At 42.7% G+C, this 15348-nt stretch overlaps 1 protein-coding gene across 2 annotated transcripts; it reads right to left on the bottom strand.

The window, feature by feature from the left end:
- Window positions 1-2941: 2941 nt before the first annotated feature.
- LOC120698084 (pseudo histidine-containing phosphotransfer protein 5-like) lies at window positions 2942-8648 on the bottom strand. Of its 2 annotated transcripts, XM_039981564.1 has the most exons (6): window positions 5687-8647; window positions 5026-5156; window positions 4887-4955; window positions 4005-4076; window positions 3459-3531; window positions 2942-3362 (listed from the first exon to the last, which is right to left on the bottom strand). In XM_039981564.1, the coding sequence occupies exons 1-6, from the start codon at window positions 5744-5746 to the stop codon at window positions 3309-3311; spliced, it is 459 nt and encodes a 152-aa protein (XP_039837498.1). In that variant the 5' UTR covers window positions 5747-8647; the 3' UTR covers window positions 2942-3308. The 2 variants fall into 2 exon arrangements, with proteins under 2 accessions (XP_039837498.1, XP_039837499.1); XM_039981565.1 differs by lacking the exon at window positions 4005-4076 and having other exon boundaries at window positions 5687-8648.
- Between the last annotated feature and the right edge of the window lie 6700 nt (window positions 8649-15348).

Raw genomic sequence — 15348 nt, 5'->3', positions numbered from 1 at the left:
TGATAGATACACACAAATATTCTACCCTATAACTCTATAAGGTGTTTAAAAAAGAATCTTCCCTATAACGCCTCCAACAAAGTGTACCGACGGATTTTAAGGTCAGCCAAGTTAGCATAACCGTTTTGTTGCTAACAAGTATATCATCAGTTCATCATCTATATAAACACTCTTGCAGAAATTAAATAACAGCCAAAAGTGTGTGGATAAATTTCACCAAATGAAATCCAAACAAAACATGTGAGCGGGCTAGCTCACATTCACTTTGTTTGGCTGGCTGTGGCTGGTGGCTGGTGTTGATTTGTTGTGAGAGAAAAATATTACTGAACTGGTGGCTGATGCTGATTTGGTATGAAAGAAAAATACTATTAGCTAGCTGAATGCAGCCGAACAAAATATTGTGATTTGGACACGGGCCGCATGACTACATGGAGTGGAGTAGCTCATGATCAATTGATCACACAATCCCTCGCATCACAATTACGATCGGAGAATCACGTACACTAACTAGTAGTATAGTACTACTGCATTCTACCACGTCACGACGAAGAGCCCAGTGACGGCTCCCCGAACTGACGGTGTCAGATTGCTCCGGTGAAGGTGCGCCGTGCGCATGCCATTGGCTCCAGCATCCATACAACGTGCGCGCCAGACTCTTTTGAAGCTGCGGGGAGCTCAAATTTCAACGACCCTGGCTCCGCCAAGAATTGCGAGAACACCCCTCCGCTGGTCTCCCCACGTAGCAGCCGCAGTGGCATTTCAGTTAAATCCATCCAGTCTCCGGCCTAAATACGCCGCGCCCAAAGAGTAGGCTGATTTTCCTCGGCGACAGGGACGCAGGCCCCTCCGCGTTGGTGGCCGGCACATTCGGCAGAGCCAGTCGACGGCGTCAAACAATTCCAATCGTGCTCCCGCTCGTGGCTGCTTGTGAAGCCGACCGTGCCGAGCCAGGTCGCGTGACGCGCGCCGTGGTGTGGATCTGCGTTCCGCGCAACGCTTTTTCAAGTGGTTGCCACTTCACGGTCAGGTTGCAAAACAGGGCAACCTTAGGGCTTAGGCTGTGTAGGCTTTTTTTTTAGAACATAGGCTGTGTAGGCTTTAGAGATGAGAGAGTATCATGTTCCGGTTAAACATTTTTTAGATAATAGAATATTCCGAACTCTACAGTTTACAGTTTAGAGTACACAACCTTCAATTATTACATTTTTCAGCTTCAACCGCTGAATTATCAGGAGACTTAAAAAGCAAAATTAAGCATAAAAAATCTATTATTATACTTCCATCCATGGCTCGCAAATCTTTATCTATTTCTAAAGTGAGGAACGTTTTCTTCGTCCGTTACCTATGTTGGTGCTGATAGGGTTAAAAACGGACGGAAATATTTCCGTTCCGATCCGTTCCGTTTTCTATTTTTGTCCGTCCGTTTCCGTATTTGTGGGATCCCATTTCCGTATTTACGGAAGTAGAAATGAGGTTTCTCTATCCGTTTCCGAGAAATCCCGTTTTTACATAGAATTGACCCGTATTTATTCTGTTTTTCATCCCGTTTTTAATCTATATAAGATATGCCTAAAAATTGATATGTTCAAAAACATACCAATCACTAAGTATGCATGTTAACATGTTAACACATGACATACTAGTGAATATTGGACTAATAATTTCGTATGTGTATATTATTTTATGACTTTGTTAATGTATACTCGAGAATATTTGATCGCGTTATTCTTTCCGGCTCAACGTCCGTATTGGTTCGTTTCCGTACTTCCGCGTAATCCGATCCCGTTTCCGTACCCGTATTTTCCGAACCCGATTCCGTTTCCGCCAAAAAATATAGAAACAGAAGTAAAAATAAATTTTTTCCGTCCGTTTTCATCGCTAGGTGCTTATAGGTGGACCACCACCCCTGTTTCCTACACGAAGACAGACGAACGCACGCGGAGGAGGAAAAAACTAAAGTTCGGTATTGCGCCTCCACACGTCACCGCTGGGCTACTTCGGTATTGTGCCTGGTCGACACGGCTCATGGGCCAAACGCTATGTGTGCATCAATAAAGTTCATTTTCTGATCAACTGTGCTTAAGTGCTAAGCATTTTTATCAGGTTTTTTTTTGCGGGTACATTTTTATCAGGTTGCTCGATCCATTTTTCCAGAGATAAAGTTAATATTGTATTTCTTCAGGTTTGTAACAAACTACAAACTGCACCGAAGAGAGAGAGCGCGAGTTAGCAGGATGGGGGTATAATGTGAATTTTTTTTGAAGGAAAGTATAATGTGAATAAATCATAAAGAACTTTCAAGTAAACAAAGATGCATCAAGATTGTTCTGCACAAGCAATAACGTGATTATCTTATTTTAGCATGCCTGCAAAGTTGACGTTGGTTGGGACTAATAATATATCTTTGTGATTTTCAATGTGGAAAGGATTGAGTAAAACATCTAGATGTGCCAAAAAAAAAGTAGGATAAAAAAGCAGACCAAATTTAAAGTCTTCAAGGCAAGCAATACTATTTATTTAGTGCTAACCGTGGCAATGCACGGGCATTATGCTAATAGTTCTAAGGCTACCATCTCCAAAGAAGTGCTGGCATTCAAGAACAGATAATCATTTGTTCTCTCCTCATACCGCAACATTGACCAAAATCGCAGACAATAGGTCCCTCTGAAAATAGCCTGCAACATGTTCCGGTTAATCATAGCTCAGTCAAGCCCTTCACACAGATCTCGATCGCATGACATGCCCATCCATCAGGGTTACCGACACGGATAGCCGTGTCATGTCCCCCCATCCGTGTTAGTTCAGTGATGTCCATCAGGTCCTGATTGCAATTCATCACAACATCGATGGTCACAGGCAGTTTTGGGCAGCTGCAGATCGCAGCAGCGTCGAGACATCCCAAATTCCCGATCCGGATGGCAGCGTGGACAAAGCAAAGGTCTCATGATGCAAATTGCAAACTCCATCGAGTTTATTTGACCATGTATACTTAACTGCTTACAATAGAGACATAGAGGCAGACATGGCACACCTGAATACCTGATGGTATGTCAGGCTACATCGCCGTGGGGCGCCAACAGGTTATTCTTATTTGCCAAACCTAGCTAGTCAGCAAACACCAGGTTAAAAGATTATCTGGAGATTTGAGAGCCTGGATTTTTGTAGGATATATGGTCACAAACTTGTAGTAGCTCAGAGAATTCCACCCATAGGAATCTGGAAAATTTCTTATTCGTGGCCCGCCTTTACTGATCGTGTGCAACGATCGCGTGGAGGAGCGCCTGCCCTGACCGCCAGCAGCCAGTTCCTTAAGCGCCCCCAGGCCTGGTTGCAGTCTCGAAAGGACCGGCTTGTCGGAGCAACTGCTCGCAGTACGATTGTACAAAGGTGAGATGAGCAAGGTGATGAATGGTTCTCAAGAGATGAAGCTGGGTGTGCTGCTCATCGACAAAGATTACCTGGAAGTAGGACTCCAGCTTCTGCCTGAGTACACCATGCTCCCTCTTCAACTTTTGGAAAGACCTCATGCAGCTGGGTAGACAAAAAACGCAGGTGTATCAGTAATGACCAATTAGCAAGTCTCGATCACAGAGAAAAGTTATTGGCCCTCTCAGACAAAAGGGTACCCTGTGAAACTATCGATAGCCAAGCCAAGAAGGGCTAAAGCCGATCCAATTGGAGTTAATGTTAGAAGAAAGAGTGGCATAAGAGCATGTGTAGCTAGTACAGTTCCACATGCCATGGCCAAAGCCATGCTTACTCCATCAAGGTGGCATTGGCCGTCTTATTGCTTTCTGCAAAAGTGCCCACTGGTTGCCTGGTTGGATACTCGAACTCGAATATCAATATGGGAACTAAATTACTTTAGCATGCCTTTTTTTAGGGAAGTGTGAGGCATTTGGCTTAAATAGTCATCTTAAGACTCACTATCCAAAGTTATAAATTCCCAAAAAAAAAAAATCACAGTGCAAATTTTAGATAAGGACAGAGAATGGGAGAGAGACCCTTCAGCATTCTCATCTCTACAGCTATTCCTGAATGATGCGCACTCATTCTTCATCCTGGAAGCACCAATGCTGTGACCAATTGTTATGTTAGGCATGGATCATAAAGACACAAAGTTGCTACAATAAAAACACATGTCAAAATGTCTATGCATCTTATGAAATAAGCAGTAACAGCAATATTCATGACATGGGTTGCTTCTATACAACTTGGTATTGCGTCAAATCAATATTTGCCTTTGCCTTAGCAGATCTCATCAAAACAAAATATGCTTACACAATATCTACCATTTAGCAAGGCATTCAATAGATGCATATCAAAATCAACCAAATATGTTTAAGCGTTCAGGAAAGCATATGTTGTCATTGTTTCCAACAATTGAAGATGAAGAATTGCTCAGGTTCTTCGCCTATCCAGGCTATATAAAGGGTAAAAATATTAAGCCGGTCTAGAATGCAGTTTATTTTTTCTTCCTTCAATGGAAGTTTGTCAAATGCATTGATTTCTTGGCAAAATAAATTACGTCCGATCATAAATTTGCTATACACTTGTTAATATTTGAAAATTAACAGTAACTTCCTGATAACATATGAAAAACAGTACAAAACCTAAGCATTACGTTTCCAACCCATGAAAATGACCTGGGCTGCATGCGGCTCTCCTCCACTTGGCAAAGTTTTCCCAGCTAAGTTGGGCCAGTTGTTGGAAAAAGCAGGACTTCTCCCCCTCACCAAACAGGTAACTAATATTTATCATGAACTTTCCTAGAAGGGCAAGAAGTTCAAACAATCTCTAAAAGTCCGTGAGCAATAGTTGTTACAGAGGCATGCATCATATATGCAGTCAAACAAACACAGAAGAAACTATATCGGTGGACCAACCTAGAACAGCTTCCTTTTAATTGCTGCATGTGTGCATCCCATCTATTGAAATCTCTGGGGTTCTTCTCCCTGCAAAGTGTCGCTTAACATGTAAAGAGAACAGAGAGTCATACTACTTTATGACATTGCTTATACTTACATAGCTTGCTCAATATTTGTCATTAGCCGGGCTGAGTCCTTGAAGAACAAGGAAACAACTTCTTCTGTAAAATTAGGACTTGCTTCATCCTGCAAGTCCTCAATCTGATAAAATTGTTCATCCAAGTATCCCTGTCATTATAAATTTATAATATGAAAAAGTAGGAAATGATTTATCAGCACGCATTAAAGTAAGGTAATTAGCAGTATTTGAAAAACGCAGAAGTGGCCATGAAAATCTTAGCATCAATTTGCCAAGTGAAGGTTCACACAAAAATCTAGTGGAATTCTGAACTCTATATAAATATCATCAACGCACTTAATTCAGCATTTTGAGTTTCAGGTTTTTCTTAGCTTTCTGTCAACTAATATGAAATGACTGCAAAATGATAGACAGAAAGGATTGAAAAGTAAAGTTGCATGAACACTGATTTCTACTCTTTGCTCAAAGCTGAACAAAAGATAACACAAATAAATCATAGATAGAAAGGATTGAAAAGTAGAGTTGCATAGCCTCAGAAGTGAGTTGATCTCAAAAAAAAAAAGAAGTGAGTTGCTCCTATAGCACAAAGGATATATTGGTAGGAATACTGCAATACTTGAACAAATACGAATAACATTATTTTCTCAACCACAGTGCTTGAGAAGAATAGAATACAAGCCTGATCAAAGAGGCTCCTTTTCAAGCATGCTGCCTGGCGTTGTAAATTATAACACTCCATTTACAAGTGTTAAATGAGGGGAAGGCAAATGAATGTCTTCAAGGTAGAGTAGGCACAAAATGCATACACAACTGGTTGATCACTTTGCTTGTAAAAAGTTGGAAATGAGGTTCACTTATATAGCTGAGGAGGATGCTACTATCATACAACATAGATGAAAGTGAATACATTTCAAAGTATGCACAGCAAATATTAGCATGACACATATACAAGGTGTGCAACGTCTATCCACATTTTGGACAGTGACTTTAACAGCGGCATTTCTGATGCTCCTTTGAGGTGCATGTTGAGCACATTTTTCCTAACACATATGGCCTGCGGAATAGCTCTTATTTGAACTATGCACATCGATGACTAGGAAGATTGCCATTTTGTCCTAACCAATGTTTATGATTACTTGTGATGGGAAATTGCTATCATTTTTCCATTGTTGGTATAGGTGCTTATATTACATTAACAGCTCAAGTATTACTTTATTCATCAACTCTAGCATTGAGCTCCATACACACTCTGATGTTTATGAGCTGTTTTTTCATGGAATAATGCAAAGGAACGGAGGAGGCCCAGGTTACAGCTACCAAAAGAGGTTTATATTCCTCGATTTGAGAAGAAGAATATATTAACTCCTTTAAAGTAATTAGTTGTGTGTGGGATAACCCGATGAAGTATCTAAATTGGAAAGTTTCATAAGTTAGTCAAGTATTCCCAATGCAAGGAGGAAAAACAGATGAACCTGAATATATCACAGAATTTGATAAACTACTGTCCGGATCAATCAAGAATTCAAGGGGTCAAACTCAAATCAGAAAGACAGAAGTAAATGACAGCTGTTGGATGGTGAAGCAAAACAGCATTTTCTTTCAGTGGTTAGCGGGGCAATTTTTACACAAAGTCATGCATCTAGGTTAAGTGTCTGCTACAAATGTTAATAAGCAAAAGAACTATCGCAAAAAATGGTTCATCCATTATCATGTCTAATATGATGTTGTCTGTTTGTCTTTTACAATCAAAGGGTTTACTTGTGTTAAATCTAAATTGACGACTTATCCTAGCATTTGTAGGAATGAATATGTTGTCTGATAGATACAATGTAGCAGTCAAATCAAAGACAACGGTGGAGAATTAGAATTGTGCTAAGAGATGCCTACTTTTGCACAGACATAAAAAGTTCGACAAAGAAAATGACTTCGATAGTTCCTTTCAGCAGTTACAAACCATGACTCTCACAAATCACTGGACCACGTGGCAGAAGTGGTAAAATATATTCACTCAATGATTGGTCCAGCAAGTGCCCTTCACCCCTCCAATCAGCATCACATCTTGATAAGAGAATCTGACGTGGAGTGAAACAGCCAGAAAGCCTAGTGATGGAACAGATCAATAAAGTAAATTCTAGTATTCTATGTAGATCAAACTTTCATGGCAATGAAAGTTGAAACGAGTGGACAAAAATAGTCTACATACAAGTTAAGCAGTTGCCACCGTCCCCGAATGATGCATGTGTTCATAAAAGATCCTATAGCATGTTTTCACTACATCGCTACAGCAGCATCGCTTTCACTTTATCAATGGAAAATTCTCATGTCGACATCCTTAATTCCTTATTACAAGAATGTACCAACCTCAACATACAAAAGGTGATGAAATATCTCATCAGCAATTGCATAAGCAGACAATATTAGCTATATTTTTGTACAGCACACTGAAGACACGACAAATGCATAGCCCACCTGTTGTTTTTCGATACAAAAACAGCAACAGCAAACTCATTATGATGAATGTTTAAGTTTAACCAAGTGATCATATTTGTACCTAGAAATAGATGTGACGTACAGGCCTGGAGTATTACATAACATGTCACTTATGTTGTGATCTTATATGAGAAATACAATTAATCATAATGAGTGTGAAGCCTTGCTGTCACTGTATTGTGAAAGAAATGAATGACACCATGTGGTAATTGCTTGCTATCTACCTCTAATTAAAACAATAATCACTATACACTAATTGAAACAGTATTCAGTTCGTCTTTTGTTTATTTCGGTTTTCTGAAAACTCTAAGAGAATGGTTTCCCGAAAATTTCTGCATTTCTCGAAGTTGTTAAGTGTAACACACTTCACCTTAGATGTTACTTGATACATCCTATGAGCAGCAGATCATAGATGGTGGACCACGGTCATATGATGAGATTCTTTGATTGTGGCCTTAGGAAGCACCATACATGGAATACATATCCTCTTGCATGCGTGTGCCAAGTCTATCTATACCAAATTACCAATGGATTGTACCAGTTGAAAATAAAAGGCATTCAGCATACCCCTAAATCCTTGATAGCACTATAGCAGGCTAGCAACCACAAATACAACTTTCTATAACTTAAACAACCACCACTTAGTGCAACATAAGATTTATATGCTTAAGATTTATATGCTTGGTGTTAGAATTACCCTCCAAAAAGGAAAAAAAAACTCTAGTTTGACGGATGTAAACGGATCGGATAAGGACGGATATTACTAATATCGTATTTGTTTTCATATTTGTGTTCGGATACGGAGTCGGATACAGATAGTGTTAGTTTTTGCCGGATAAGATTGTAATGGATATCGACATCATAAAAATGTAACTTTTGAGCATTCGGATACGGATCGGTTACGGATATTGGATACTCGGAATCGGATACAGACGGATAAAAACCCTTCCAGACCAGATCAATTTCGAATACGGTCGGGAAATATCCATACCATTTACATCCCTTTGGAAGATCCTACGGAGTACTGTATGACTGGTAGTACTCGTAAGCATTTGAAGACTTTTGTGTAAATGTATTGCTCCCGCAGGAACTCGGAATCATTGAGGCAGCATCACCAATAGGAGCCACATAGCACACAATTCAGATCTTAGGGCGTGTTTGGCACAGCTCCAAGCAGCTCCAGATCCAAAAAAACAGCTCCACTCCCAATTTTTCTAGCCAAACGCCTCATCTCCGGGAACTCCAGATCCGCAAAAAATATGGATCTAGCTCCCAACTCCACCAATTCTATGGAGCATCTCAATGGGTACTCCACCAACTCTTGTTTTGTGGAGTTGGTGGAAATTACCCACCTTTGCCATCCATTACACAGATAACGCTTCAGTTTCATTTTTTTCCGTCGATCCCCTTCCTGCATCGTCGTTCCCCTTCCTTGTTATTTCCAGGAGGGCGCCGGCGGCGCCACCTTGCATCTCGCCGGCGGCCAAGGCGAAGATCGTCGACGTCCGGTGGCCGGCGAGTAGCAGGGATGATTCCTCCTCCACCGCCGCCTCCGTTTTCGTCCTCCAATCAACCCAGAAGAAACCCTAGGATAGATCTTCCTCATCCGGCTATTGGTGCTTCCATGGACGGCGGCTTGGCCGGCCACGACGGCCTGGGCGCGGCCAGCCTTACTTGCGTGCGCGGGGCCGGCGGCCTTGGCGTGGGCGCGGTCGGCGGCCAACACGGGCTGAGCGCGGCCGGCCTTCTTCATGGGCGCGACCCACGGCCCTGACGTGCGCGCGGCCGGTGGCCCGTGGGCGCGGCCGGCGGCCAAGGCGTGGACGCGGCCGATCTTCACGACCTAAGCGTCGCCGGTGGGAAGCAGGGACTGGGCGCGGCCGGCCTTCATGGCGTGGGCGCGGCCGGCGGCCACTGCCTGGGCGTCGCCGGCATTCAGCAGGGTCTGCACGCGGCCGGCGGCCACGGCCAGGGTCCGAGCGACATGGCAGGAGAGGCCCAGCAGCTTGCGCCATACACCAGCCGCAACAAGAAAAAAAATATGTCCCAGCAGCTTGCGCCATGCACGAGCCGCAACAAGAAAAAACCAGCCAACAAAAAAAAACAAGGGCAAAAAGGGGAAATCTGATCAAAATCTCTATTGCGGAGCTGGAGCTGTTATATCTGCCAAACACATTGCAATTCAGAGCACAGCTCCACGCTAGAGCTACTCTGTGGTGGAGCAGCAGCTCCAGTGGAGCTCTGCCAAACACGCCCTTAGTGGTGCATACAACTTGTGTGGCAGAACCGCCTAAATTATCCCGGCTCAAGTGCGCAGGCCATTACCATAAAGGCAACATTAGCTTAAACGCACTTCAAACGGAACAATTCTGGGTCTGTCGGGTAACGTCCCGATACAACCACCGGTTCTCGGATCGAACAAGCATACCCCGCACGAAGGCGAGTTCAGAGATATTACAACCACAATTTTACAACACAGGCAAGTTTAGTAGTGATTACAAATCAGTTCAAACCATTATTACAAAACCAACTTAAGTAAAGCAGTTATACAAACTATAAGTGTATGATCAGAGTTTAAACAGCGGAAGGTAAAACACGGCGGCTACACACGTCGCAAAATGGTACCAAGCTAGCCCAAGCAAGGTATCACTCGTCATAGTCATTGCCGGCCGAAGACGTATCCCACTCTACGGACCAGCCAGGAGGCAACGAGCAAGGATAGGTCAAGCTAGCGATCTGATCCTCGAAACTCATACCTGAAAAAAAATTTCAACAGCAAGGCTGAGTATTCTAATACTCAGCAAGACTTAACCGCCAACGGGTATAAGTAACCCACCTTAGCTAGGCTATGCAAGGCTTTGTGAGGTTCTGGTTTTCTTTTGCTGAAAAGCAATAAAGAGTATGTCCTTACTTTCAAGTTTTAGCTTTCAAGATTCTAGTGGATTAACCATTCTATGTAAGCAACTACTATTCAATCATGGTAGAAAACTAAGCAAACATCAAGATTGATAAATAATATTATTGCTCTTATTACTCTGTGTGGCAAAGAGATCAAGCAGTCTCATTTCATCGTGAGAGGCGGACGATTCTGAATCGAAATTCAACCTTGCAAGGACAACCTAGCACACACGTCTGGAACACCGTCGGGTCATTCCCAAACAACCGTTGACCTTTCTTTCCGGCTTGTGGATAGTGCCACTCTCCCCGACTACAGGGCTCCAAGGCCGAACCTTGTCCCTCGAAGTCGTAGTGTTGCGCAACATAAAATAAAACCTATCCCTACTGAGAGAGTGGGAGGTATATCCACTCCCCGGTCCAATCGGCTACTAGGCTTGCCGCGTACCATATTTACGGCATGTGGCTAGTACATTCAAAAACTTAACCAGCACTACCACACACCGCGACCTTAGCAAGTTTATCAACACAGACGGGGTATCACCTGAGGTCATGATATCGAACATAACCCCGTCCGTCGTCCTTATATTGATAACAGAAAGTAAACAGGCAATTCCTATAAAGCTCGCGAGTGACAGGCAATCACTCGACTTTTACCGGTCCTATAAGCTTAGCAAGTAGTCGAACTCAAGTCTAGTGTTCAGTATATAGGTTCCTAGGTTCATGCATCTAGGGTTTCAAATCAAAATCCTAAGAACTGTAAATGCACAAGTAATAATAATAGTAAATGATAATAATTTGAAATATAGGTTATGTCCGGGGCTTGCCTTCTCGGTAATTGCTAACTATTTCAGCGCTAGGCTCTTCCGAACTTTGGTTCGGGGCTTCAGTTAGTTCCGCAGTGTTTACTTGAGCTTCTAGATCACCTCCGTCAGATTCCGGGATCAGCTCGTACGTCCCGTCCGATAAGGCAGTCGTGTCTATATGTAATGCAAGAACAAAATTATAAACAAATATGGGCAATCGTTTATAGAGTAGTTAAATAACAAATTTAACTACACAAGGCATCATGATCAACAGCACAAAAGAAGTTAACTAACTTCATAAAATGAGTGGTGGTGATTTCCTATACGATTAAATCATGGTTTGTAAATAAAACAACAACTCAGAGTACAAAAAGTAATAAAATCTACCAAAATTACACTAAACAGAACATGAACAAAGTAATCTACCCTACAAAAATCATATCAAGACATGTAACTATTTAATCACAATAAATCATTTATGCAGGCAACACCTAGTACAAGCTTGAATTATACAGATCCAAATAGATCAAAACAGAAGCTCAAAATTTAACAGGAGATCTACACAGGGATGATATATCTACTGTGAATTTTTCATGATTTTATCTACACCGAAATAATTCTGAGAAAATAAACAAAACAGACATCAGTTTAGAAAGATTAAATTTTAGCTCCTGTTCTAGCCATTAACTGATGCTCAAACTTCCTGGACAAGTTAAGATATTCTAGATGAACACTCAGGAATATTTTCAGGATTTAACAAGAACAGAAATTATTTATCATAAATAAAGTATACTAAACAAGGATTAAATCAAATAAATAGCTACAACAAAGAACTGATCATGAAATTTTTATAGAAAAGCTAGTGTAACAAGAGTAAACTACCACCCAAATTTCAGAGCAATATCAGCTTTCAAGTATCACATAAGAAAAAGATTAAAGAACTAGTATTTATACACCTAGTAACACAAAACAAAATCTACAGCAAAAACTTGCAACTAAAGCCTAACATATTATGGTTCTACTGCATAGAGCTCTTCAAGAGGATTCCAAAACATCAGGATTTGCTATTTTACGAATTTTCTATGAATTGATATTGAATTGCAAAGATCACAGAAAACTATTACAAACAAGTCCTTAGAGCACTATTCCTCTGAGTCTATAGCTTCGCAGACAGCCCCCTGGGCTTTCTCAAATTCAAGCACGCGGTCCTTGGGTCGGGTCAGAGAGGGGAGGCGAGGTTTGACCCGCCGTTTCCCGGCGAGGGGCTCACCGGCGGCGAGAGTGGAGGGGTGCGTGAGCTTCACGGGTGCAAGGCGCACCTCTGGGTGGCCTAGGGTCGCGGGGAGAGGCTCGGAAGCGGCGGCTCGGCGGAGCAGGGCGGGTCGGCGGCGGAGGCGAGCGACGGCGAGGGTGCTCCGGTGAGGATTGGGCGAGGGGAAACGGTCTGGGAGTTGCGCGAGGGTGAGGCGCGACTAAAGGTGGGGGATGTAGGGGTGGAGCGGGCTTGCAGTGGCGGCTCCGCGGCGGGGTGGAGCTCGCCGGGGTTCAAGCGGGGCGGCGGCGGTGTTCTGCGGTGTGGGAGCGAGGAGAGAGCAAGAGAGCGAGGGGAATGGGTCTCTGGGGTTCCTCTATTGCTCGGGCGCTCGCTAGAAGAGAGCGGCGGGCTCTGCAGGGGGCGCTCCACGGCGACGTCGCGGTGGCGGCCGTCGGGGAGGTTCTGGGCGCGGCGGGGCGCGTGGCACGGGAAGGAGAGGGCCAGCGCGAAGCAACAGGAGGGGGAGGAGGTTGTCCGCGACGCGTGGGCGCCAGCGCACGGCGGAGTAATGGCCGGGAAAGCCGGGAAGGCGTCGGCGGGCGGCGCTGTCGGTGGCCGGCGACGAGAAGCAGAGCAGGGAGGGGGAGATGGTCATAAGAGTCGATTTGTAATTACCAAAAATTCCAGGGACCTTGCTGTAAACAAGCAATAACTTTTAAACCAAAGCTCAAATGGAAAAGTGCTCAACATGAAAGTTGTTCAACTTTTCAAGATCTCCAACTTTGATGTTGTGCAAAAATTTATTTGACCAAAGACTCAAGAGCTAAAATTACAAACATTGAAGGGATTTTGAATTCTAGGAATTTTGTCTTTTTCAAAGCAAATTCACTTCAAATGTAGACTTAAAAGTAAATTTTGCTGCCATGCATTAAATGCACCGAAATTTTGCAAAAACACCCTTCACTAAAGCTATAATTACACAACCTATTCAACACAACTGCAGAAAGGACCTTGCATAAAATCATAATTACACATATAACCTTTCATAATTACAAAAAGATCCTTTTTACGTAAATCAAGCACATAAAGCATAGCAAACCTCCACAATTACTGTGCAAACACCTAATTAAAATACTGTGCAAACACCCGGGGTGTTACAGCCTTCCCCCCTAAAAGGAATCTCGTCCCGAGATTACAGTAAGAAAAGGGTGCAAAGAATTGGTACCTGGATTGGTCCTAAGAAAGTCGGGAAAGTTTCTTTGGAGAAAATTTTCAGTTTCCCAAGTAGCTTCTTCTACAGTATGCTGATTCCACTGGATTTTGTACATTTTAACTTTCTCCCTTCTAGTACTTCTTTCTTTTGTGTCAAGAATCTTGAATGGATACTCCGTATAAGATAGATCGGATTCAATTTCGATATCTTGTGGTTCAAGGATTTCAGTAGGTACCCTGGTGCACTTCCGAAGTTGTGAGACATGGAAGACATCATGAACGGCGGCCAATTGAGATGAAAGACGGAGTCGGTAGGCAACGGGTCCACAAGTTTCGATAATTTCAAATGGTCCGATATATCGGGGTGCTAATTTCCCTTTTAAGCCAAAGCGTTGAACACCTTTAGTAGGAGATACTCGCAAATATACGAAGTTTCCTACCTCGAATTGTAAAGGATTTCTTCTTTTGTCTGCATAACTTTTCTGTCTTGATTGAGCTGCTTTAAGATTAACCTGGATAACTCTGACTTGCTCCTCTGCCTCCGAGACTAAATCTGGCCCAAAAATTTTGCGTTCTCCAGCTTGTGACCAATTCAAAGGAGTCCGACACCTTCGACCGTATAATGCTTCAAATGGTGCCATTTGCAAGCTGGATTGATAACTGTTATTATATGAAAACTCTGCCAGAGCTAGGCACTTAACCCAGTTCTTGCCATATTGAATAACACATGCTCTCAACATGTCTTCAAGGATTTGATTGATTCGTTCAGTTTGCCCATCTGTTTGTGGATGATAAGCTGAACTACGAATCAGTTTTGTTCCAAGGGATTCTTGCATTTGCTCCCAGAAACGTGCTATAAACTGAGGCCCACGATCAGAAATAATCGTCTTTGGAATTCCATGTAAACGAACAATCTGATCGAGATAAATCTCTGCGTACCTCTTGGCAGAATAAGTGGTGTGTACTGGAATAAAATGAGCGGTCTTGGTGAGTCTATCAACGATTACCCAAACAGAATCATGCTTATGAGGAGTAGTGGGTAAACCAACGATAAAATCCATACTGATGTCCTCCCATTTCCAGGATGGAATAGATAAAGGTTGGAGAGTACCAGCTACTTTCAAATGACTAGCTTTAACTCTTTGGCAAACATCACATTCAGACACATATCTGGCGATCTCTCTTTTCATTCGAGTCCACCAGAAATTTTGTTTAAGATCGTGGTACATCTTGGTACCTCCGGGATGAATCGAAAACTTCGATAGATGTGCTTCATCAAGGATTTGCTTTCTAAGCTGATGATCCTTAGGTACCACCAGTCGAGATTCGAACCATAGAACTCCTCTATGATCCACTCGGAAACATTTATACTTTGCTTCTCCTAGTGATAACTTTTCCTTGATGATCTTGATACACTCATCATGTAATTGCCCCATGACGATGCTATCATGCAGTGTAGGCTCAAGGGATATATGGTTCAAACTTCCTTGAGGTACCATTTCTAGGTTTAACTTCATCATTTCCTGGCATAGAGTTTCATTGAATGGTTCTACAGATAGACAATGGCATTGTGACTTGCGGCTGAGTGCATCCGCAACCACATTAGCTTTTCCTGGATGATAGTACACCTCTAGATCATAATCCTTTATCAACTCCAGCCAGCGTCTCTGTCTCATGTTGAGA

This window comes from Panicum virgatum, chromosome 3K (assembly GCF_016808335.1).
Source record: "Panicum virgatum strain AP13 chromosome 3K, P.virgatum_v5, whole genome shotgun sequence".
Lineage (NCBI taxonomy): Eukaryota > Viridiplantae > Streptophyta > Magnoliopsida > Poales > Poaceae > Panicum > Panicum virgatum.
The sequence above is the reverse complement of the archived record's forward strand: the minus strand, read 5'-3'. Positions and strand labels throughout refer to the sequence as shown.